The sequence below is a fragment of the Mercurialis annua genome, linkage group LG1-X (assembly GCF_937616625.2).
Source record: "Mercurialis annua linkage group LG1-X, ddMerAnnu1.2, whole genome shotgun sequence".
NCBI lineage: Eukaryota > Viridiplantae > Streptophyta > Magnoliopsida > Malpighiales > Euphorbiaceae > Mercurialis > Mercurialis annua.
The window spans coordinates 62,639,121-62,664,816 of NC_065570.1; the positions used below are offsets into that span (position 1 = coordinate 62,639,121).

General features: G+C 32.8%; 3 protein-coding genes across 3 annotated transcripts; 1 reads left to right on the top strand and 2 right to left on the bottom strand.

The window, feature by feature from the left end:
* Positions 1–577: 577 nt before the first annotated feature.
* Positions 578–1,226, bottom strand: LOC126674444 (uncharacterized). The gene has a single exon (XM_050368888.2). It carries the CDS (start codon positions 1,085–1,087, stop codon positions 578–580), a length of 510 nt encoding a protein of 169 aa, XP_050224845.1. The 5' UTR covers positions 1,088–1,226.
* Positions 1,227–6,626: 5,400 nt separating this feature from the next.
* Positions 6,627–11,837, bottom strand: LOC126665303 (serine/threonine-protein kinase D6PKL2). The gene is made up of 2 exons (XM_050358062.2): positions 11,237–11,837; positions 6,627–7,627 (listed from the first exon to the last, which is right to left on the bottom strand). Exons 1-2 carry the CDS (start codon positions 11,761–11,763, stop codon positions 6,826–6,828), a joined length of 1,329 nt encoding a protein of 442 aa, XP_050214019.1. The 5' UTR covers positions 11,764–11,837; the 3' UTR covers positions 6,627–6,825.
* A 9,327-nt stretch (positions 11,838–21,164) lies between these two features.
* LOC126685911 (serine/threonine-protein kinase D6PK-like) lies at positions 21,165–25,628 on the top strand. Its single transcript, XM_050379921.2, has 3 exons — positions 21,165–21,510; positions 22,283–24,168; positions 24,663–25,628. Exons 2-3 carry the CDS (start codon positions 22,484–22,486, stop codon positions 25,489–25,491), a joined length of 2,514 nt encoding a protein of 837 aa, XP_050235878.1. The 5' UTR covers positions 21,165–21,510; positions 22,283–22,483; the 3' UTR covers positions 25,492–25,628.
* Positions 25,629–25,696: the final 68 nt, after the last annotated feature.

Consider the following 25,696-nt stretch of genomic DNA (forward strand, 5'->3'; position numbering starts at 1 on the left):
GGGGTTAAAATTTTTCTAAAAATTAAGCATGGAGGGGTTTTTAAGTTTGATCCAGATTTGAGATATCATGGGGGGAAGTATCATAGGGAGACTATTGCTGATATTGAAGAGTTAGATTATGGTAGGATTATTAACATAGTTAAGCGGTTAGGCTATGGTCATATGCCTAGGTTGTTTTGGCTTCCAACAGGGGGTTCAATCAGTGAGCATATTAAGGCAGTTGTGGTATTCTATATGTATTCATCATACTTTTTATTTCAAAACAGGTTGTTTTTATAGATTATCTGTGATAATTTTATTACAAATTGGAGGTGTTTTTTGATCCATTAATTTATAGTTAAGGGGGGAAATGATACTATAAAGTGAAGTTCAGGGGGGTAAATGAAACAATAAAGTGAAGTTCTTCACGAACAGACCCATATTTCCTGGAAATCAGTTGTGTGTTTGAAACAGCCATTTTTGCATTCTCATACACACACATCAACATTCAAATTCAAAATAACTACAACAGTTGCTTCAGAAAGGGAAATTTTCTCATTCAAAGACTACATCTGATGGCAGTTACAATCATTTCTCTTCATCTAACAACTGCAATTACAAGAATTACAAGAATCAAAACCATCAACCCTAACACAAAGCCAACAGCAACACACCAGAACCTGTTTTTGTATTTTTGCCCTTCCTCTCTAGCCAATTTGACCATGAATTCATATGAATTTCTCATTTCTGCATATCTCTGGTCTTCCCTATCTTCCAGGTAGTTGAAATTCCCATGACCCTTTACAATTTCATCAATCTCATCTAACAGTTCATTAATGACTTCCTTCGATCTACTCGTAAAGGGTTCTTCATCATACCAATCGAAGAATCCACAGCCAATCGCTCCTTTCCTGCACCCATAAAATCGTCTTCCTGGATTTTCCCTCGTCCATGCCACCCAAATCGGAGCTTTGACAGAAAACGCACATTTGCAGTAACGAGCTCCTCCCTCGTAATTGTAAACAGGTCTGCTACCACGCCTCTGTCGAGGGCGATGCTGTCTGCTGGATCTAGCAGAGGAACCATGCAAATTTGAAGAACTGGACATGTTAGGGTTAAGGGTTTTGCGAGATAAATTGTAGCAGGGGTGAATTTAGGGTTTATGTATTATCAGAATTGAATTGGGAAGAATGTAAATTAGGGATTTCATTGAATTTGGGGATTTATTATGAATGAAATCAAGTGGTTTTGGTTTGGTGGTTTGTCAAAACCACGCGTGTAACTCAAACGCCAAACAGAGACTGGTGAGGGGGGGTTTTGACCCGTTTTACACAAGTTCAGGGTATAAACGATCCTGTTTCCCAGCTTTGGACTTTTTTGATACTTTGACGCAAGTTCGAGGGTGAAAGTGATCCTTTGTTCAATATTATTTAGAGCAAATTACTTAGAGACTTTTAAGGTATATCATAATTAACAGTTCAATACCCTTTTTCCAAAACTCTACTTAATGATCTTTCAGTTTTAATTCCGTTAACTGAGAGATCTTTCTATTAATTTGAGGGACCAAATCGTTTAACGGATTGAAACTCGAGTATTAAATCGTTTAAAAGTGAGGGACCAAATCATTTAATAAAATTAAAAGAGAGGGACCAAATCGTTTACAAAATTAAAAGTGTGGTACCGAATCGTTTGAAAGTAAGTGTCGAAATTAACAGAGGAAAATCAACGAAACAAATTGAATGACATGATCTCAAAAACGGGCATAATTACCCTCTGAAATCGGTATATTTGTTGGGGAGCTTGAAAGGCTCATATCTGTTCAAAGAATAAAACATAACTCTCAAAATGAAAAAGAATTGCATAAAGGAAAATAAGAAGAATCACCTTGAAGAAATAATTACTCAATAAAAAGAGTAAAATTTAAAGATACCGCCAAAATAAAAGTTTAACCCCAAAGATATTAGTTTTGTCAACTATAATGGCATCCCCCAATTAAAAGAAAGATGGAATACGCGGATCACCTTCAAGAAAGATAAAGACAAACACAAAGAATACAGGAAAAAAGGAATGAACAATAAGAACGAAGAGGAATAAACAATAAACTTAAAATCACAATCAATGAAGATCAAGTACTTGAAGACAAAACACAGCAAACCAAATGGGAAATAAAGAGTAATGCAGTAAATAAAGAAAAGACTCAACTGAGTCCTAAACAAGAAAGGTTCAAAATCAAGAAATCAAAGAAGGTTCGCCTTTATAAAAGGTTCCATCCAAAAGAAAAATGAAGATTTTTCCAAAATGAGGGAACACCCAAAGATAAGAGCTCGCCCAGTACAAGGGCTTCGCCCACTGATGAAGATTCATCTAGTATAAAGGCTTCATCGAACGACGAAGAGTCGCCACATAAAACAATAAAAAGAAGACAATAAGTCTCGCCAAAAGAAACGAGTCTCGCCAAAGAAGAAAAAGAGAGTAAACAAACAAAAATTAGAAATTTTAAAAGACCGATGGATCATATCACAAAGGCATCAAAATAAATCAAAAAGATTCACCAAGGGTCTCGCCAAAAGAAGATGACTCGCCAAGGCGAAACTCAAAATCACCGAACAAAAGCTACAAACAACCAAGGCTCAAAACTCACTTGCGGGGGACTAATGATGGATATCGAAATATTATGTACCGAATCCTGTGTGATTCGCCCACCGAGGCGGACCTCGAGACTCGATGAATAATGATATATTAAAGACAATCAAGATCAAGAAGAATTTATACGGATTCGCCATAATAAATAAAAGACTGAATCCCATAGGATTCAGTGATCGGATCCGGATAATGATATTCAAAGATCTAGAAAGCTGAATATCAATAATAAATGAAGGTTCTGAAAGACTTAGATCTTCGAGAAGAATAAGGAAATACATTCCTATTCAGAGTCATACTCCTATTCAAGAAAGATAAACCTTATATAGGAGATTCATAACTAAATAAACTCCATGAATATTTAGATTCACAAGTCAAATAGGAATCCCTTTCCTATTTGGACTCTACAAGGTGTTCATTCACTACTACTATATAAAGATGGTGAGGTATGTCTAAATACACAACATATTACAATTATAATACTCTCTCAAACTCAATACTGACTAAAGTATCGGAGTGCCCATCAGACAACCACCGTTTGATGAGCAGTCTAACCCCTGTTTTGCAGGTCAAAGGCTATCAAAGGAGATTCATGACCCGTCACGAAGGACGAATCCATCAGTAACGTTATGAACATTGTAATGAAATAGCTATAAAAATGAAATGTTGGGATCTGTTTTGCCAATACCCCTTTAATATAATATATAGTAGAAGTGTCAGATTCATCCGATGTTTTTTTTTTCGTTTTCATGCTTTAATTTTATTTAATTTTATTGTTATTTTATTAAGGCCTAATGTCTTAAAAAATCCCGACCTTTTAGCCCCTTTTCAATCATACCCTGACGTTGAAAATTTGTCAATTTTACCCTATTTTGTATTTTTGTGTTTCATTTGTACCCTGAAAAATTAAATTAACGTCTTTTGCGTTTGGAAATTTGTTTAAAACATTCTATATGTCTCGCATATATTAATTGTATATTTTTAAAATTTATTTAAATTTAGTTAAATTAATTAAGAATTTAAATTAGTGTTAATTTGATTATAGTTTTTAGTTAGTTTTTAAAAATAAAGGACTTATTTGTACTTTTTTGAATAAAAAGGAATTTAATTTCATGTTTAGACTTAATTAATTGAATGATTTCATTATTTAAGTAAAAAAAATTAACAAAAATTCAAATATTGGGGTACAATTGAAAACGGAAAATTCAAAAGTGGGTAAAATTGACAAATTTTCAACGTCGGGGTGGAATTGAAAAAAATTTAAAGGTGGGGGGTTTTTGAGTGATTAGGCCTTTTATTAACATTAAGTCCCTAAATTTAATGTTGTTGAGTCTAAATTGAACTGTTAATATTTTTTTGTGCCGAAAAATTCAACATCTATAAAATTAAAAATGTAAAAATTCAACGTTGACAAACAAAAATACATGGATCCAATGTTAAAAATAAATAAAGGTAGAGCCTAAAATATGCTATGCCTAATATAAATTATGAACATCAGATTTGTCGTAACATCGGGTTCCCACACTTTTCATAACATTTAATTCATTAATGATAGATACCGAATCCTATCATAAGCACTCTGAAGCCGAGTCGCAGGAGATCCATCCTCAGACGATATCGGACTCCCATCCAAGGGGTTGAGTCAGACGAAACTAACAACCGAATTCATGAGATTCGCCTTACTGAAATAATATTTTAAAGATAAGACCGAACCCCCTGCGAACTCGGACAAAGCAAGTCCACCCAGAGATTCGGACAATAGATTAGATCTACGAAGATTCATGAAGATCTTTTCTATTTGGATACAAACTCCAACTTAGGAAGATAAACTCCAACTTAGGGAGATGAGACTATTTAGGAAGATATTTCTAAATAGGACTCTCATTTGAATAAGGAATCGCACTCTTAATCAGGTCAAACCCTACTAAATAAGATTCACTTTCCTATTCCAAGACTACAAGGTACACATTCAATTACTATATAAAGAGTTTGAGGTATGCCCAAACATATAGTTACATTGATATACTCAAAACGCTGCTCAAAGCTCAATACTGACTTTAGCATCAGAGAGTTAATCGGACAACCACCATCCAGTTAACTTCTACCCTGTTTTGCAGGTTAATCCACCGGATCAGAAGGCAGACTCCATCAATTAGTTGTAAAAAAATTCAAACTAATGAAAAATTTTGTTTAAATAAAAATTGAATTAAATAACAATTTAAGAGTCCGTCCTTATGAATTTGACCTAGAATATTCTGAGTATTGGCTGCTGCAAGTCGATTTCGTAACTTGTAAAATTCACGGATCACCAAGACCATTAATTTTTTGACCTCGAGTTCTACATTAATGAAAATTATGAACATGAAATTGTAATAGTTCAATGGATCTAATGTCTTGAGAACCCCGACCTTTTAGCTCCTCTTCTATCCTACCATAACGTTGAGATCTGGTTAATTTTACTTATTTCACATTTTTATGTTTCAATTATACCCTGAAATATTAAATTGACGTCTATTTGGAAAATATTTAAAAACGTTCTTGACGTCTAGCATATGTTAATTGTATGTGTTTAACATTTATTTAGATTTAATTAAATTAATTAAGAATTTAAATTAGTTTTAACTTGATAATGGTTTTTAGTTAATTTTAAAAGGCAAAAGGTACAAAAAAATCCTCGTAGTTTTCAAAAAAGTACAAATCAACCTTTTTATTTTTTTGGGTATAATTAAGCCCTTTTTGTTTTCAAGTAAAATAAATAACTCCTTTCATCCAACATCATTAGAAACACTCGTTAATGGTTGACATGTCTCTTATAATCATATAGGAAAAAAGTTTTTTTAAAAAATTAATATTTAAAATATTTACCAAAAATTTGAGGGGGTAAGTATCCCAAAAGTAAACTAAAAGGGTTTATTTGTTCGATTTTAAAATAATAAGGATTTAATTGTTCAATTTAAAAAAACACGAGGGCTTAATTATGCCCAGAAAAAGTAAAAAAATGATCTGTACTTTTGAAAAAAAGTCAAGGGCTTTTCTATATCTTCTGTCTTTTTAAAAATAAAGGACTTATTTTTACTTTTTTTGAATGGAAATGAATTTAACTTTATCTTTAAACTTAATTGAATGATTTCATCATTTTAAGTAAAAGAATGACAAAAATTGAAAAATTGGGGTAGAATTGAAACGATAAAATGCGAAATAAGATAAAATTAACCAATTTTCAACATCAGAGCAGGATTGAAAAAGGACTAAAAAGTCGAGATTTTCTTAAGGCATTAGGCATAGTTCAATGTGATTTACCATAACTTCAACTTTAGGATCATGAACAAAGAAGATTAGTAGGAATCTACCTTTCTACTTACCGCAATCTTCTTTACATCATTTTGCAACAAGTAAGAAACATAAAACAAAGAAGTCATCATGTGATCCTTTATAAGAAACAAAAACAAAAAAGCACCGCTATTCCTCATAACCTCCAGCCTATAGTCCCCACATTTTCACCCTTATTCACTAAACAACTCACATGGGGGAGTTGAGGCCTTCGTCTTCACATCCAAATGCACATAAAAAAACAACCACCAATTTCCTCATCTTATGTCTATGCTCGATTGCTCCCCTTCCCTACCATCCGAGGCCCCGCCGCCGATCCGTGGACACCGGCTTCATTCCCTCCCCCAAGTCAATATCTTTCTCTTATGCTATTATTGCCGGGGTTCAATGTTCCCCAACACTTGCATTGACCAAGGAATATCATCTCAACTACTTAAACCTCGCTTAACTGTTTGGAAAGTTTCTGTCGATGGTATTTAAGTTTTCTTTTCTCTTGCGGCTTAGTACCGGAATTTTAATTCATAACTAAAATATTAAATAAATTGATTTGGCTATACACATCTCTTGGAAATTACATGATACCCTCATAAAATCATTTTATCTCTCTTAAGCGCTAAAAATAATTATTATCTATTACGGGGACCTTTAAAATCACATCACTTTCACGATTAGTCTACTTTGATAGAAATAGAGATTCATTTAGTTATGAATTGAAATTTAGATACCCCACTGAAAGAAAGAAAATTCAGAGACCGCTAGAGAAAATTTCCCTAATTATTACCTATATTTAGCAAATATTAGCAGGCAACTAGACAGGAATATACTACTATAGATCACACCGTACGTGTAAATCTTCTTTCAATTAAAAAACTTTCACTAATAATATTCCACAGGTGTATCAGAACAGCTCTCATCCGATACAGCTTCTTTTACGAACGGTGGAGGAACATAAGGCGGACGTGTACATCTCAATAATGCCCAATTTACCCCTTGAAAAAATGGATGATGCTTAATTGCAGAAGCACCCATGGTTGAACCCAATCTTCTAGCCGGATCTTTAACCAACAGCTGTGAAATAAGATCCTTAGCCTGAACCGGTATTACCGGTTCTTTAGGAAACTCTAATGCTCGAGCCACAATGTTAGCCAGGGTTAACTCATGGTCCACACCTCTAAAAGCTGTAACCCCATAAAATAATTCAAACATAAATATCCCTAACGTCCACCAATCCACAGGACTGCCGTGGCCTTCACCGGAGACAATCTCCGGTGCTAAATACTCGTGGGTCCCCACAAAAGACATCGACCGGACATCGATAGGCTCCGCTACGAACTCGGGTCCGCCGTGGCGGGGGTTTGTTTTCTTCTTGCGGTTACGTTTGGGGTGGAAGCATGAAACTGCTGGAACTATACAGTTTGGGATAATGCATGAAGATGACGTGAAACGTGGCTGATGATCATTGGTGTAATCATTTTTTGGGGCGAAATTGGGTGTGTTTTGAGTAGTGATGATCTGAGGAGTTGATGCTGAATTATCACATTTTAATGAGAGATCAAAATCTGTGAGCATTATATGACCGTCTGATCTAACGAGTACATTTTCTGGTTTTAGGTCACGGTAAACAATTCCCATCATGTGTAGATACTCCAATGCTACTATTACTTCGGATGCGTAGAACCTGTAAATAATACAAGATTAATTAACTGGAAATAAATAAGTATTGGCAAACAAATTTTCTACTTATAAATAAATCATTTGTTCAGTTAACCAACTCAATATAATTACCAAAAGTGAGATTCGTAATACTATGTTGAGAGGTAATTAACTAAAACTAAATCAATCGAATCAAAACCCACCAAATCGACCTAATTAACTAAAACTAAATCAATCGAATTAACCAAATTCTTACAAAAATGAATCGAACCGAGTGAATTAGTCGGTTAAATCGGCAAACATATAAAGAATGATTATTAATAAAAAAAATATTTTGGTGCAAATGTAATAATGCATTTGAGCAAGAAAATAATTGAGATGCTGCAAGAGTCCTAAACATGAAGCAAAGGGGCCTATTTGTGTATTAGCAACCAGGAATTATGTTTTTGTTTATCATCATATGATTAAACTGCTACATGTAGAATAATAATTTGTTTTCCTTTGTTTTCATTACATAATTCTTTAACACAAGGGACCACCAACCTCAATATTCATATAATAATCTAATGCAAATAATATGTAAAAATGAGAAAAGAAAAAGCCGTGTAATGATGAAAAAAAAGAAAAATATCTTGACATGAGAGGTGGATAAATAAAGCAAATAAAGTTTCTAAGCTTATATCAAACAGCAAGTGCATATAAATGAGTTAATCCAATTATTTCATCTGGATTTGCTCTATTTAATTGACGTAATGGAATTATCAATTTTAATTGAAACGGAATTAACCTAATTAACCAAAATTTAAAAAATATTAAACCAGATTCATCAAATTAGTTGGTTAATTTGGTTAAACTGATAAAAAAATGAAAAAAAATAAAGAATATAGAAAATGTTCGATTAATCCAGTTAACAAAATTTTAAACTTTTTACCATCACTAAGCCAAATTCTTTTATTGACCGACCTGAATTAATCAAGCTAATTGAATTAACTAAAATCAAACTTAACCAAAATAGTTTGGTTAAATAGTTATGTCGGTTTAACCGACCGGATGATCACCCATGGACAGTATCTAACACGGACATGGAAACAGAAAAATAGAACACTTGGACATAAACACTTTGCAACAATGTTATTTCAAAGTTTTTTATGTTAAAAATGAAATTTTATCCCTGAAACGTCAAATTTCCAACACATGTTCGGAAAGAAACATCGATTGGATTAAGTGTCGGTTGTAATTCTTGGACCAATCTCCCTCTTGTGTGGTCTGTCTCCTTTAAATAAGGGGAAAGGGCTAGAAAGAAACAGAAAACGACTAGAGAGGATAAGGGTAGGATATTTGTTTCATGACTAAGAAAAGAAAAATAAATAGGTGTTTGCTATAAACAGTAAGATGAGGAGAATTTGGGTCCACAAGTCACAAGCTTGAGGTTCATCTCAAAAAGCATATCCGGAATTCCAGTTAATTAACGGAAATTCTGAATGTTGGGATTTTCCATGGCCCATTTTAGAATTTTGATTCCTTTGCTGAAGGAAACAAAAGCTTCGAAATCATGGATGATGAACAGCAAATTCTTGTTATGATCTAAATGACAGTCTAATAACTCCACAAAGGCCCTAAATAAAGCTAAAAGAAACGAAATGTTATGATCTATATGGCATGATCGACATAATTTTACTTAGGCATTTAACAATTAACACAGTAGACTTAATTTATGGAGTATTCGAAAGAAAAAAATCTCACCTTACAATTTTGTAGTAATTTAAGCACGCTTTTAAAAATTTAGTATTCGACAATTAACTCTTTCATTTTGTCATATTTACGCTAAAAGTGTTTTTTCATCAAATCATACCGATTTTAGCAGTATTAATCAATGAAATGACATTGGACGACAACATTAGGTAGTAAAGCGCTAAACAATGAGAGTCTGAATTGTAAAGTGTCAAATTTTAAAAGATCTTTTAAATCATTAAAAAGGTGAGTTTTTTTCTTCATCAAACAACTCTTGTAATTTTATTGATACAATATCTATTTACCAAACTTGTAACACTAAGTAACCGAAAAAGACCAACTAAAATTAATAATTTTATGAGTGAGGACCATAATGCCTTAAATATTGTACTATAACAGGGACCATTTTGAGACTTCTCTCGCAGATATGCCTAACAAGCTACCTTATGACACTGAAACATCTTTAAATTGCAGTTGCTTCAAATACCAATGACTACAAGACAAAAATGGATGTGTTCTTTTTATCTTTTCATATAAAATAAGGCACATTAGTAATTTGACAATGACTCGACACCATATAACATGTAATGATAATTGATCTAATTATTAACCCCCAACCCCACTTTATTTTTCTTTTCATACATGCAAAATTAGGTGAGGATACATGCAAATTCTCTCTATAATTGCTAGTGTAAGCAAGCAAAACTAATATCATTTGGTGTCAATTATTAAACTGCAAACCACCTAATTGCAAGTAAACATTTAATCACTCACTCACTCTCAGTACAGATTCTTCTACTAATAGAAATGATATTAATATTTTCAGCTATACACTGAGATACCACACCAGCTAATACTATTGGAATGGAAGAATTACACCAATAGAAATTAATATCAGCTAGACACTGAGATACCACACCAGCTAACAGTATTGGAATGGACGAATTACACTTAAGTTAACTTTTCAGAATATTCTATTTAAATGTCTGAACTTTTATTAGTTTTAAATTAATTTATAACTTTTCATAGATACATCAAATAAGAACTTTTGACCCTTTTTCAGTCATAAACGAGCTTAAAAAATTAAAATAAATTCCATATTTGCTTAAATTTAATCATCATATTAGCATTAAAATAATTTTAAGGGTGAGTAAATGGTACATTTTTTTATGTAGCACCAAAATATCAAATCATATTAGTAAATTTAAAAGTTATTTTTTGTTTTATTAAGAAATTTAGTAGTCGGAAATAACTAAAAATACTCATATAATGTATTTTTAGAAAGTTAAAATATTACCAATGGGCTAAGCATTCGTGACCCTCGCGGGATCAATGCTTCCCATAAGTGTAAAAAAAATAAAATCAACCCTCCCCAAATGATAAAAAAAAGTTTAAAATGTTAATTTAAAAACAAATAAAAGTTGAAGTACTACATAATATATTCAAAAATTTCATACACTACTACTATAATTATTTCTTATTGGAATTAAGTAATTAACTAACGAACAGTGGCAACTGAAGTAAATTTAGCTCAAATCAAGCCCCAAAATTGACCAACTATCACATGGTGCTACATAATTTACGTGGCTCACCTTCTAATGCAACATGATTGACTCCCCTAACACAAAGTCAAACCTTAATAATGAGTGTACGTAGACTCCACCGCTCAAGATCATTCCTCACTCTAAACTTATATCCTATACAGTAACCACACCGTAACTAAATTAGTGGGCCTACTTACTGACATGCACGCGGCGTCAACCGCCAGGTAATGGGCCCACTCTCCGTCTCGTCGGTGTTTTATGTGTGTTTTTTCCGTTAGTTAACTGATCAAACACTTCTTTTTTAAAAATTCAAAAAAACTGAGCAAAATTTGAAATATAAAGCTAACAGTAACTGTTACCTGACAGCGGATTCTTCAAAACGTTTAAACGGCCGTCGCTGACGGAGAACATGAAGGTCACCGCCGTTACAGAACTCCGTTAACAAACAAATCCAGCGTTGTGACTCAATACAAGCGTATAAACAAGGCAAAAACGGATGATCTAGCATTTCTAATATTTCCTTTTCCGTTTTTGCCCTTCCTTCTTTACTCCTACTAACTAATTCCTTTTTATCCATTATTTTCGCCGCGAATATCGGACTCTCCGTATCGTCTGCTGAACTGTCAGTTTTTTTCAACTCCGCTAAGTAAACTGAGCCTATATCTCCGGAACCGAGGCGGAGAGAGAAGCGGATGTCAGAGAGAGAGAGTGAGTTGGGGTGGTGTTTTGAAGTGTGTGTCGACTGTGCTGGTGTTAGTGTTGCGGAGGAGGAGCTGCCAGAACTTGTACTGCGGTGGAGTGTGGTGGTTGTTATGGTGGTTGTTGCGGTGGATGCGAAACTTATGCTTTGCAAATCGTCGGTTATGTCGTCCAGTGATGGCTCCATTTTTAGTGAGAGAGTGAAAGAAATGGTTTTAGAGAGAGAAAGTGAGAAGTGGAGTGAGAGAAGAGGGGGTGAAGGAGATTTTAGTTTCTATTTATTTTAAAAGAGACTAGTTAAATGGGCCGAGTTATGGGCCAACGACGTGGAGAGACAAAATTGTGTCCAACTACAGAACATTACAAAGTTTAATATTTGAACAAAGGCAATCCCTGAGGTTTCTCAAAAAGTACAAGACAGCTCTTTTTGATTTTTGAGGTACAATTCAGTCCTTCGATTTTTTTTATTGAACAAAAATACCCTTTAATTTTTTTTATTGAACAAAAAACTCTTCCGTTAAAAAATAGCAGTTAACGGTGTCACATGTCTTTAAGGAAAAGATTTAAAAACATCCTTAATATGTATATATATTTCAATTTGATCCTTCAAAGGATTTATATTTATAAAAAATTAAACGAAGGACCCGAATGATATTTTTTCCTTTTCTTTTAATTTAAAAATTTAAATAAATAAAAAGACCCCGGCTACTGGAGGTTGTGGTCTGTTCTCGCCTGAGAACAGACGAAGGTCTGTTCACAGGTTGAGAACAGGCGATGCTCTGTTCTCTACCTGAGAACAGATCATCGTCTGTTCTCAGCCTAGCTGAGATCAGACGATGGTGTGTTCTCAGGCTGAGAACAGACATGGTCTGTTCTCTACCGGAGAACAAGCCATGTCTGTTCTCAGATCTGAGAACAGCCGTGTCGCGGTTGTTTTCGGACCGACGGTGGTTTTGGCACCGGCTACGGTTTCAAGACCGGTGGTGGTTTAAAATTGACGGTGATTTTTAAAAAAGGCCTGCGATTTTCGGAATAGGTTCTAATCGAATTAAATTTGGTTTAATTATTTTTACTTGGGTTTTTATTGGGTTTGATTGGTTTAATATATTTTAATTAGTTTAATTATGATTTTATTAATTAGGTTTTGTTTAATTTAATTATATTTGATCGTATTTTATTTGATTTAATTGAGTTTAGATTGATCTCATCAGGTTTTTATTAGTTTTAATAAAAAAATTAATTAAGCAAAGGGGGTGAAAATATGTTAATTTTTTTATAAATATAAAATTGGTAAATATTTTAAACATTAAGTATCATTTTGAACTTTTTTTCTAAGGCCACGTCACCAGTTAACGACATTATAGACGGAGAGACTTTTTTGTTCAATAAAAAAACCGGAGCATTGAATTGTATCCCAAAAATCAAAAAAGACTGTCTTGTACTTTTGAAGAAATTTCAGGGGTTTTTTTGTACCTTTTGCCTTGAACAAACGAAGGTACAAAAACAAACAAACTCTACAATTTCTCAAAAAGTACATATAAGCCTTTTAACTATTTGTGGATACAACTAAGTCCTCTAACTTTTTAAAATGGGACAATTAATCCCTTCTGTTAATCACCATTAGAAATATTCATTAATTATTGACGTGTCTCTCATAACCACATAGATAAAAGGTTCAAAAATAATTCTAATATTTATCAATTTTATATTTTTGGATCTTTTAACATTTTTTCACCTTTTTTTTCTATTTAAACACCATCAATTAAAAAACATTTCAAAATTAATCTTTCTTAATAATTATATTTATCCAATTCAATTTTTAAATAAATAACAATAATTTTATCCAAAAAAATAACAATAATAATAATAATAATAGTAAAAAGGACAAAAATCGGAAACTAGTTTTGAGACGAATTGAGTTCGTCTCAAACACTCTGAAGATCTGTTCACCGTGACAGAGAAGTTGTGGAAAGATGGCAATGGAGAGGTGGTGATCGGTTGAAAAGAAGTGATGGAAAAAAAGATCAAAAGAAAAAAATGCCAATTGGCCTCTAATTTAAAGTTTCTGCCAATAAAATACATCTGAGAGATTAATTTGAGAGATATTGTAAATATTAAGATCATCTTTGAATTTATTTTTTCTAATAACTTTGAATGTGTTAATTACCACATAACAATTTAATGTTTGACCACAAACAATATTTAACAAAAGGAGTTATTTGCCATTTAAAAATATAAAGGGTTTAAATAACCTGAAAATAAGTTAAAGGGGTTTAATTGTATCCAGAATAAGTTATAGGATTTATCTGCACTTTTTGGAAAACTACATGTTTTTTCATACATTTTGCCTTGAACAAGTGATAATCGCGGTTCCTCAATTTTTGCTTTCAAAATATATTAACTCATACCTAATTATTTAATCAATAAAATATACTATTCTATAAATTTATTTCAATTAACTCTTAAATTGAATTATCATGATTTATGGAGGTGTTAATTTATATAATTTTATAGTTTATTTATCTGAAATTATACAATATTGTCCCCAATTAATTAAAATAATTAAATATGAATAAATTGATTTAATGTACTAATTTAAAGACTTTAGTGACCCTTTGCTCTTTAGTATTTTAGTAAAAGTTGCATTATGTGATAATGAAAACTTTATTTTGTGTCTCGGCAGTCAATGTTAGTTTGAATTAGAGTGTATTAGATTTATTTAACTCTCTAGATATATAAATCTTATAATTTTGAATATAGTATAATTAAATGACATGATAAACAATTAAGTAAATTTGAATTTGATATGAATATATATTTATATTATATTCGGGTCAATTCTTTTGTTACACAATTAGTTTTGTATTTAAACAGATAAAATACACCTGATGCATATAATTAGTTTTTTTATTGATATTAATTAATTTTAATTTTTTTTAAAGTATTAACTATATTTATATTATTTATTATTTATTTTAATAGGTATTAGTGAATCTGTTAACATTATATTAGATACATTTATATATTTTCTAAATAATTAAATAAGTATAGACATGTCATTTTAAATAAATTGACTTAATAATACATTATCTGATCATGTAATTTGTGTTATAATTAAGTCCTATTTAAATTTAATATAGCAAACACCATTTTTAATTGTATTATATTTAGAATAATCATATTTCGTGTTTGTCCCAATATTGCCCATTTATGATCCTATACATAAATTTACATGTTTATTTAGGGGCTTATAGATTTTATTTTTCCGCCAAATATACTAACAATTTGTACCTAATACTAAAACATCAATTTCAAAATGGCACTATCCCTATCAATTTGTTCACATTATAGTGATTACTAATATACAAATACAAAAGTTAATTGTGGATTAAAAGGGATTATTAGTCCATATCAAATAAAAAAAACTAATTGCATTGTCTATAGATCTATCTCATGCATAGAGACTCGGCTCCTCTTTATACCATCAAACATTTGCAAAAAGACATAACTTCTTGTCCCCTCTTCTTATCTTTCTTTAACTAGTTTCTTCACTTGAAAATGACCCATAACATAACAAGTCACAAACCCATCTACAATTACTTTGTTTACTTATTACTATCAAATAAATAATCATTATTTTCTTTAAATACTAGCTTCATTCTATTATATTAAAGAGGCTCATATCACATTTTTAATATCTTATTTTAGAAGTCCATGTTGTATTTCAGTCCATTTTATATAAAAAGAATATCTTTTTTTTCTTTTTAATTAATAATTATAACTCCAAATATAATTTACAAGATCACTACTAATATAAATAAAATGACAAAAAATAATACTACTAATTGATACCGGAGTAGAAATGACTGACCCCCAGATTTCGCCTAATTTACTTAGACTCGCTCAAGAACTATGGAGTACGCCATGATCCAAGATCGTCAAGGGGTTGCCCAGGCATCGCCATGGATGCCTAGAGAGTACCCTGATTAAAGCTCGACAAAAGCACCCCGAAGGGATCGCCCAAATACAAGAGCGTTTGACGAACATCGCCTACACCCCCATTATCCCACTACCCAGGATAGTCGGAGGATGTGGCCTGAGAGCCACCTGAAAACGTGGCCCATACCCATGATTTTCCAGTTAATAACTAGTCATAAACACCCTATAAATAGAAGACAACTGAGGCTTCAGAAGGTAATCACACACATGTGACTTCAATACTTATTCATTCATTTACCTACCAAAGAACCCTTCTGACTTGAGCATCGGAGTGGCTTTCAGGCAACACCAGCCTGAAGTCCCTTGAGCTTACATTGTTACTTGTGCTAAGGTAATTTCGACTCCGGCTAATCTGAAGCATGTATTGTCACTTACTGTTGGGCTGCCGATTTCAGATCTCACAATGTTTAGTAGCATTGTGGGCGGGCTGCAATATCTTTCTTTAACAAGACCCGATTTCTGTGAACATAGTTGCTCAATTCATGCACAAACCTCTTGATGAACATCGATGTGCTGTCAAACGTGTCTAGCATTACTTGAAAAATACACTTGATCATGGTCTTCTTCTTTGGACAACAAGTTCTCCAGCAATCTCAGCTTACTGTAACAGCGATTGAGGAAGCTCCATTGATGATAGAAAGTCTACTTCCGAATTCTGTATCTTTTATGGCAGCAATATGATTATTTGGGACTCTCATAAACAACGGATGGTCCCTAAATCATCAACTGAACTTGAATATACATGCTATTTCTACAACGGTTTTAGAACTTCAATAGGTGCTCTCCCTTCTCAAAGAAATTGGTATGCCATGCTCAACGTGTCCTACTTTGTGGTGTGATAATCTTAGTGCAACCTACCTCACAACAACACCAATTTTTCATTCACGATCAAAGCACTTAGAAACTAATTTCCATTATGTTTGAGAACAAGTCTCAAACAAACAAGTTCAGGTTAGCTATATTAGCACCCATGAACAAATTATCGATGCTTTCACTAAACCTCTCTCGTCATCTCGGTTTGATTATCTGCGGAACAAGTTGACCATCGTGTCTTCTCTTGCTCAGCTTGCGGGAGGATGATAAGGATGATAAGGATAAAACTTAGTGATAAGGATACAACTCAGTGATAAGGCTAAAGCTTAGTGTTAGTTTGAAATACAGACACTGATTAGATTAGATGACAACAACTACTTATATCTTCTATATATACTTGTAAATTATCACATTCATAATCTATCCGAGTACCAACTTCTTCATTGTCCATCTCTGTTTCTAACCGATGTCTCGCTTCTGATTTAGTTTAATAAAGTATTTTCCTTTAAAAACCCCATAAATAAGGGATGGATGAAACAAAATTAAAACTAAAAATAGTTAGCATAAGTTCATGTTTATGATAAAAGACTATTTATTGTTGCAAATTGAAGAAAACTAAGGTTTAATGAAAAATGTATAGTGCGACTAATGTTAGCGGAGGAGATGAGGGGAGAGGTTTTGAGAGGAGAGGAAACAAGAGGTGATAATATTAGGCTTCTGACGTACAAAATAAATTATTCAATTATGTATGCTTTAAAAATTAATTTTAATATAAACATATAATGGAATTTATAAATAATTATGTCAATTTTACTACTCGTTAATAAAATATTTTATTATGTTAGTGGTAATTTTCCGAAATACATGTTTTGTTAATTTATTTACACTTTTACCTGTCAAGTTTGTATTTTCTTTTCTGACTTTTTTTATTTATGAAAAATACTTTTTTTTAATTTCACAAATACCTTTTTCGGTTTCCAATTTCGGTTTTTGGTTTTTTCGGTTCGGTCGATCGAACCGACCGAATGTACAACCCTATTTTTCATTTATTAATAATTTATTTTTTTATAGATTTTTTTTCTGAATTTTTTTATAGCGTATATATAGTGTTTTTATAGTGTAAGATTAGTGTATATATAGTGTGTTTATAGTGTATTTATGGCATTTTGTAGTGTTTTTTATTGTCTATACCATGAAACACTGCAAATACACTATAAACACTGCAAATACACTATAAACACTGCAAATATACCATAAACACTGTAAATGCATCATAGATATACTAAAAAATATCACAAATACACTATAAATACACCAAAAATACGCTAAAACTTAAATACATTATAAAATTACTAAAAATGCACCATAAATCAATTTGTTCTTTACAAAATCAGTAGCAATAAACAAATATATGAATAAGAGAAGATAAAATAAATAATTGTATGAATAATAGAACAATTTTATGAACAAAAAATTATAGATCTACAATAATTTATTTACAAAATATTTAAATCATTACAAAAAACCTAAAAAATTACACAAATCTAAAAACGAGTCGAGAAATCCATAGCGTGAACGGAAGAGACGAACGGACTAGCGCGAACGGAAAGACAAACGAAAAAACGACCGGAAACGACGAGAAATCTATCGGAAGTAGACGAACGGAAGCGCGAACGGAAAAATAATTGGAGAAGACAAACTGAAAATCAAATGAAAAAGAAGAAGAAAAGAGAAGACAACTTTGAGAGAGAAGAGAGGAAAAAAAGTGGCTATGTAAAAATTTAACCCAAAATGAGATAAGACTTTTTATATAGTGGGTATTTTTGGTAAATAAATTAGAGAAATAGGTAGCGTAGATAATAAGGGGAAAATGAGCCAAAATGGTGTAAATATTTTGCCAAAACTAAGTATTTAGAAAATAATCCCTATATATTATACATGAAAATATTTTATTTTAAAATAAAAAAAGTTTATTAATATCTATATACGATATAGTTGTTTTTTCGTTTGTTACTTAATATTTTTTCACCAAACAACTTTAATAATCATTGGATGAATATCACCATTTTCATCTAATGATTAATAATTTATTTATTTATTTGGTTTTTGAGATCAATCAGTAATTTCATCAAGCCTCCGTATTACAATGATCGTAATTTATAAGAACCCATCTTAATATAAATTGAGCGAAATAAAAAATTATAATCAAGCATCAATAGTAAATATCTACGCGTCAATAGTTAATATCCTCAATTAAAAATCAACAAAGGTACACTTTATTGAAAAATCAATTAACTTGACATTTGATGAGTATCAATTATTTTGTTCTACTATATGTAAATTATAAATGTTAGTAACAATTTATGGTAGTAATTAAACAAAATTTCCCCTCTTTTTCTCTCTAAACAACTTCCTCTTTAAGTTATTCTCTTAAAGGGTGAGAGGAGATGATTTTCCAATTTCAATCGGAAATCACCCCCTCTCCGCCCATAAAAAATTAGTTTTTATTATAAGTTTAGATTTTATTTCAATAAATTTACCTATTTGATAGTTTTTTCGGAGTGATTTTTAGTATTTTTGGATTTGAAAATTTATATTTTTATGGTTTTGTGGTGTGTTTTTTTAGATTTCTCAAAAATCTCGAGTTATTGTTCAAGCCTCATAGTCAATTTCTTGTAGATCTAAATTTTTTGAATGAGTATTGTTCTAACTTCTTAGAATTTCATTGAGATGAGGATCAGAAATACTAAACTTCAAAGGATCAAGCGGATTGTCGGTCAAATCGGAAGGACAAATCGAAGACCCGCTTCAACGGAACTTCGCTCCTAAGTTCTCGTTCGGTCCTTAATGCGGAATTGATGTTTAGATTTGCCTAATTTCGATTTATATTATGCTTGTATCTTGGGTTGTTTGTTAGGGCCTGTTTGGTTCAGCTGTTTCTTACAGCTGGTAGCTGGTAGCTGTTGCTGATAGTTGTTAGCTGTTGGCTGGTAGCTGGTAGCTGATAGACCATACGTGTTTGGTGAGATTTGATTAACTGTTGCTGTTTATGTAAAATGACCGTAAAGGGCATAATTTTTGTTTTTATTTATTAAACTATAAATATATTATTTTATATAATATTTAATAAATATAATTAATAATAATTTTTATATAAGAAGCAATATTTAGATTAAATTTATTTAGATATTTTTTTTTGAGAAATTTATGATTTATTTTAAAAAAATTATTAAATTATAGTTGTTTTAATATAAATAAAATAATTTTATATAATTTATAAACAATTAGAGTATTTAAAAATAATTTAAATAACTTTATATATTAAGAAAACGATATATTCTTATAGGGGTAATTTGGTCTAAATAATTAAAAATATTGAAACAGCTATCAGCTGTTGGCAAAAAGCTCCAAAATAGAGCTTTTCAAACAGCAGCTGTTGGAGGTTCAAAAACTCCAAAAATCTCTTAAGAAAATCTCACCAAACACTTTTATAGAGCTTTTTGAAAAGTAAAAGCTAAAAACTCCACCAAAAAGCTGAACCAAACACCCCCTTAGTGTTTTAGATCAAAATTGAAAGATCATATATTAACTTTGTTATATGACTTTCCAATTGTAATTTACTCTTCATCAATTAATTCTATTTTTGGTATAAAAAAAGAAGATTTATGGTAGTAAATTTTTAGTTTTTTCAAATAAAAACCCGTTTACTTAAAAATAATAATATAGATTTGATGAAATTTACATGGATGATTGGATATTGAGGTGAGTTTCGGGGTCATTGATTCGGACCATCATTGAACTTTTTAATTTTTTTTATTTTAGCTACTAAACTATTTTTTTTTCTTTTCGATTATTGAACTTTCATTTTTTTTTAATTTTAGTATTTTCGGCCAAAAAAGCTTAACTGGCAGTAAAAAATTGATATATGATAACCGGATGTTGCTAGTTTTACTTTGAAAATTTATCACATATACATAATTTCACTTTGAAAATGAGTTTTTAAGTCAAATTATGCATATATGGCAAGTTATTAGGTAAAAAAAAATAATTAATTCCTGCTACCACCTAAGCATTTTTGGCCGGAAAGTTAAAATGAATTGTTTTTTTGAAAGTACAGTGATGAAAAAGAAAAAAAAATAGTTTAGTGACTGAAATGAAAAACTCAAAAGTTCAATAACCTTCAGAATTAATTACCCTGAATTTCGTCCTAATAATGAAAATAAATAAGAGCAAACTGCTATGAAATCCCCACATTTGTCATACTTTATACTTTAATTCCTTCTGTTTGAAAATCAAACGATTTGGTCCCTCACTTTTGTTTCCGTCAACAGTTTAGTCCTTCCTATTTGAAAATCAAACAATTTGATCACTCACTTTTGTTTCCGCCAACATTTTAGTCACTCTATTCATTTTTTATGTTAGTCAACGAAGTTAAAGGATTTAGGGGTATATTAATTTTCAAATATGAGGGACGAGGGACGAAATCGTTGACAGAAATAAAAGTGATGGACTATATTGTTAAAACAAAGGTGGGGGACTATATACTTATAGTTTCGTTGACTAACAATAAAATTGAAAAAAAAAGATTAAATCGTTGACAAAAACAAAAATGAAAGATCAAATAGTTTGATTTTCAAACAGGAGAGACTAAAGCGTGAATTATGACAAATATAAGGATCTCCTCATAGTAATTTGCTCAATAAATAAATAATGAAAATTTGTGGCTAAGATAAGAAAGTATGAGGAATTTAATTTTTGCCGGGAGTATAGCATAGAAATGATGTAGAGGATAAGAGAATCCTAGTAGCATTGTGTCTTATATACGGCTAACATAATTAAAAAAGAAAAATTCAAAAAAAAGTAAGAATTTTCCGCCATTAACAACGCAGAGAAAGAAAAGCGGTGAGAAAGAAGAAGAAGAGCCTCTTCTCGTGATTTTATCTCTCTTCCTTTCTCTCTCTAGAAAAAAACACACTTTTATTTACTGATCCACACCATCTCTCTCGTGCCCTAACCCTAACTCCACCTAACCCCTAAACCTTTCTTCTTCTTCAACAAAGCCGCCTCATCTCTTCTTCACTCCAACTCTTTGCTTTCGTTAATGGCTCTGATTGCGTTTCAGGTACTGAAGCTTTTATTTTTAGATTTTACAGTTTATATTTCGTGTTTGTTTAGTTAATTGTTAACGGTTTTGCTGTTTGCTTTTGATTTTAATGTTAGTTGAAATTTTATATTTGCTGAAAATGCTCTTTTCTCTCTGTTTTTTTAATTTTTTTTTTTGTATTTTTCATTAATTATTTGGTTAGCTATGCTATGAAATTCAGTTCAAGCGCACACGACATGCTTTGTTGTTATTATGATTGTTATTGTTTTTATTTTGATTTGTCACTATTTAATAACATGCTGTCTTCCTTTTTGAATTTTTGTAATTAACGGCCTTTCTTGTAATGTTCTGCTGCTGCACCTTGTAAAGACTTTTGAAGAACACTGTCCTTGTCTGCAATATTCTGATTTACTTTTCCAGTTGTAACTTTAGTATTGCAGGCGATGAGTAACACATGAAACGAATTATGTTTCTTGATTTTTTGCTGTTGAAAATGAGCATGTTGTTCACGGTATTATGGTTGAATGGTCTTCATTTCATTGATTGATTGTCTGAGAGCATGTGAACTTCCGAAATTATCTAAATGTCCAAATGTTGCTAATTGTTCGAGGTTAGCAAAAGTTCTTATTTAGCTTCTGGTCGATACTTGCCCAACTGTTTAGTGGGATTTCAAGCATATGCCGCTTGATGGGAACATCAAGTGTTTATGTCGTATATAATATTACTGATGAATGGTATTTATCTGTGAGGCATTTCTTGTATTTATGCAAATCTGTGTTGATTGTGGCAGGTTTTGAACGCGTCATTTTGAAGCTAGTGAAGGGTTTACAACGGGTCATTCAACTCAAGAAATCAGTAATGATCGGAGAGAATTTCAAAGGGTATCTTTCTGTGTTACTTTACCTCCGAAATTCATCTTCAGAAATGGGTTAAAGTGATCTTGAAACGAGATAGCATTTGTTTTTTTAGCATTTTAGTGAATGTTGTGAGGATGGATGCTTTGCCTAGTACTTGTGAAATTGTTGAATCAACCAACGAATTACGTTTTGATTCAAAAAAGGATGGGAATGCTGGAAAGCATTCTTTTATAAAATCAGCTAATAGGTATTCTATAGAGGATGATATCAATTGCCTATTTCAAGCCATTGACATCAGAACTTCAGCTAAGGGTTTTGGGCTAAGCCCTGGAAGTAGTAGAGATGGTTTAAGGAAGAAGGCAATGAAAAGACCAATCAGAGTTGGCTCACCACAAATGTCAGGAATTGGAATTTCTGAGCCTGCAAGTTTAAAGCAGGCATTGAGGGGTTTATGTATCTCTCAGGCATCAGATATGGCTGCTATGAAGCGTTTATCAAAACCGGTAAGTTCATCAAGGTCCTCAGAGGCAGGAACTATCAAAAGGATGTACAGAGCAGTTATAATTGAGGCCAGTGGATCTGGCGTCCCCTTGAATGAAGGTAATGGTAACTTGATGGAAATATCCATTGTACCAGAAATAGTAGCATCAAATTCCTTAGACAAATGCGAGACATCAGAAATGGACAAGTCACAAGTTTCATATCAAAATGCTCATCCTTCTCAAGATAAAGATGTTCCTTTGAATACAACATGTAGTGCTAAAACACCCAAAGCAGAAACCACCAAGCTTCAGTCTTCAGACTTCCCGTCTACCAGTCATGATGGTGAGGAACTACCAGAGGCTGATGCAAAAAGTGTGACCTCAGTTAAAGTTTTCTCCAAACCTCCACTGCCGGAGAGGCAGAAAAGTCATGTACATCCAACTTCTTTACCATCTAATTGCAGCCCTTCTAGTGCGATGAACAGCGCTGCATGTAATAGTCCACGTATTATGAAGCCAATCTTCAGGAACAAGAGCCTTATGAAGAAGAAAATAAAGCAGGACATGGCTTCTGTCTCTAGCATTTCCGGTTCATGTATAGGACAAGTCAGTAGTGATCTTGATCCTAGTACAAGTAATTCAGATTCTTGTGAAAGTACTGCAGAGACTGGGAAGCACAAAACTGTGAAATTGTCTTCAGCATCTAGTGTTGTGAATCATATTATTGAATACAATTTGGGCATTGAGGAGACAATTTCAAGCAAACTCGATTCAAGTAATTCAGAAAACAGAATTAAGTCTGTGTTGGCAAAAGTTGATGAAAGATCAAGATCAAGAGAAAAGAGTGAATTCTCCCAAAGTTCAAAAAGTAGCATCGGTGATTACAGTAGTAGCACTAGTGGCAGTGAAGAGAGTAATCTAAGTGGATCGAGTCGTTCAGGCACTAGGCCGCATATGTCTAGGGACTTGAGGTGGGAAGCCATACGTCAAGTTCAGAGGCAGCACGGAAAATTAGGTCTGAAGCATTTCAAGCTCATCAAGAAGCTTGGCTGTGGCGACATTGGGTCTGTTTATCTTGCTGAGCTAACTGGTACTAATTGTTTGTTTGCTTTAAAAGTGATGGACAATGAATTTTTGGCGAGCAAGAAGAAGATGTCTAGGGCTGCAACTGAAAGAGAGATTTTGCAAATGCTGGATCATCCTTTCCTCCCCACATTGTATGCCCATTTTGTATCTGATAAATTTTCATGCCTGGTTATGGAGCACTGTCCTGGCGGAGATCTACATGTGCTGCGGCAGAAGCAACCTAGCAAAAGTTTCTCTGAACAAGCAGCAAGGTACTTGTCTTTTTGAGTAGTTCTTTTGTTATTCCCATAAAAAATACTCGGTTTGTGAGTTGATCTTATAGTACGGTACAACTGGACGCTTTATCTCTCCCCTTAAGAATGACCTTTTTTTTTTGCAATATAAGTCTAGTTTCTATGCATAACAAACGTGTCGGGAAGTTGGCATTTCAGACGCTGAATTTCATTTTGAACATAGAAAACCTTAAAATAACACCGTTTTTCCGTGTCCAACTTGTCCTGTTTTTCCGTATCTCTGTCCGTGCTATATAGTCCAGCACTATTAGTTTCGTGCAGCTGTCATATTTACTTTGCCTTTATTTTGCGGGGAGAGGAAGGAGGATAAGTTGAGGTCAGAGTGAGTCGTGATGAATGAGAAAGCCGTTTTAAATTTTTTTAGACGGTTGAATATTATAGGATGTTTGTTTCTTCATGATCATGGGAAATCCTTTGACATTTCTATTAAAATAATTCCATCGCATCTGCAGGTTTTATGTTGCTGAAGTCCTTCTTGCGCTTGAGTACTTGCACATGCTTGGAGTTGTTTATCGTGATTTAAAACCCGAAAATATCCTTGTCCGAGAAGATGGGCACATAATGCTCTCAGATTTTGACTTGTCACTGAGGTGTGCTTTTGCTAATCCAGTTCTGGTTCAGTCATCTTCACCAGTTGAAGAGCCTGCTAAAAATAGGTCAAGCCCATGCTCTGAAAGTAGCTGCATTGACCCGTTCTGCGTCCATCCAGCCTGGCAAGTTTCATGTTTCACCCCTCGACTTTTATCGGTTTCTACAAATTCTCGCAAGTTAAAAACTGACGTAGCTGTTCTAGTCAGCCCACTCCCACAGCTCGTAGTGGAGCCAACTAATGCACGATCTAACTCCTTTGTCGGAACTCATGAATACCTTGCTCCGGAGATCATCAAAGGCGATGGTCATGGCAGCGCTGTCGATTGGTGGACATTTGGAATTTTCCTGTTCGAGCTGTTATACGGTAAGACGCCATTCAAAGGGTCAGGAAATGATGAAACCCTATCCAATGTCGTTTCACGAAGCCTCAAGTTTCCGAGTAGTCCTATAGTCAGTTTTCACGCCCGTAATTTGATGCGAGGATTACTGATAAAAGAACCCGAAAATCGACTGGGATCCGCAAAAGGAGCTGCAGAGATCAAACAGCACGCCTTCTTCGAAGGCCTGAACTGGGCACTGATCCGGTGTGCAATACCACCGGAGATGCCTAAATTTTCTCCTTCCACGTTTCCTCAGAACAAAGACAGCACGAAAAGTAAGGAAGAGCATACAAATTTTGAGATGTTTTAGATTGAGAAAGGAAGATGATCGATTTTCTTTTCTCTGAGTTGTTGTAACTGATATGTATTTATAGCATATAATGTATGTAAAAATGTATTTCTGAAAAATGGCGGCTATGGAAGGAATATGTATGAGATTTCTATGTATACATACCTCATCACTAGTTTAGATTTGGAATTTCCCGAGTCTGAAAATGTAGCATTCTTTCTCACTG

Bases quoted from the DNA above. Each gene is read 5' to 3' on its own strand.
- LOC126665303 (XM_050358062.2), bottom strand. From the start codon at position 11,763: ATGGAGCCATCACTGGACGACATAACCGACGATTTGCAAAGCATAAGT. The intron at 7,628-11,236 runs GTAACAGTTACT...TATTATTTACAG, and splicing joins TTTGAAGAATCCGCTGTCAG to GTTCTACGCATCCGAAGTAA.
- LOC126674444 (XM_050368888.2), bottom strand. From the start codon at position 1,087: ATGTCCAGTTCTTCAAATTTGCATGGTTCCTCTGCTAGATCCAGCAGA.
- LOC126685911 (XM_050379921.2), top strand. From the start codon at position 22,484: ATGGATGCTTTGCCTAGTACTTGTGAAATTGTTGAATCAACCAACGAA. The intron at 24,169-24,662 runs GTACTTGTCTTT...TCGCATCTGCAG, and splicing joins TTCTCTGAACAAGCAGCAAG to GTTTTATGTTGCTGAAGTCC.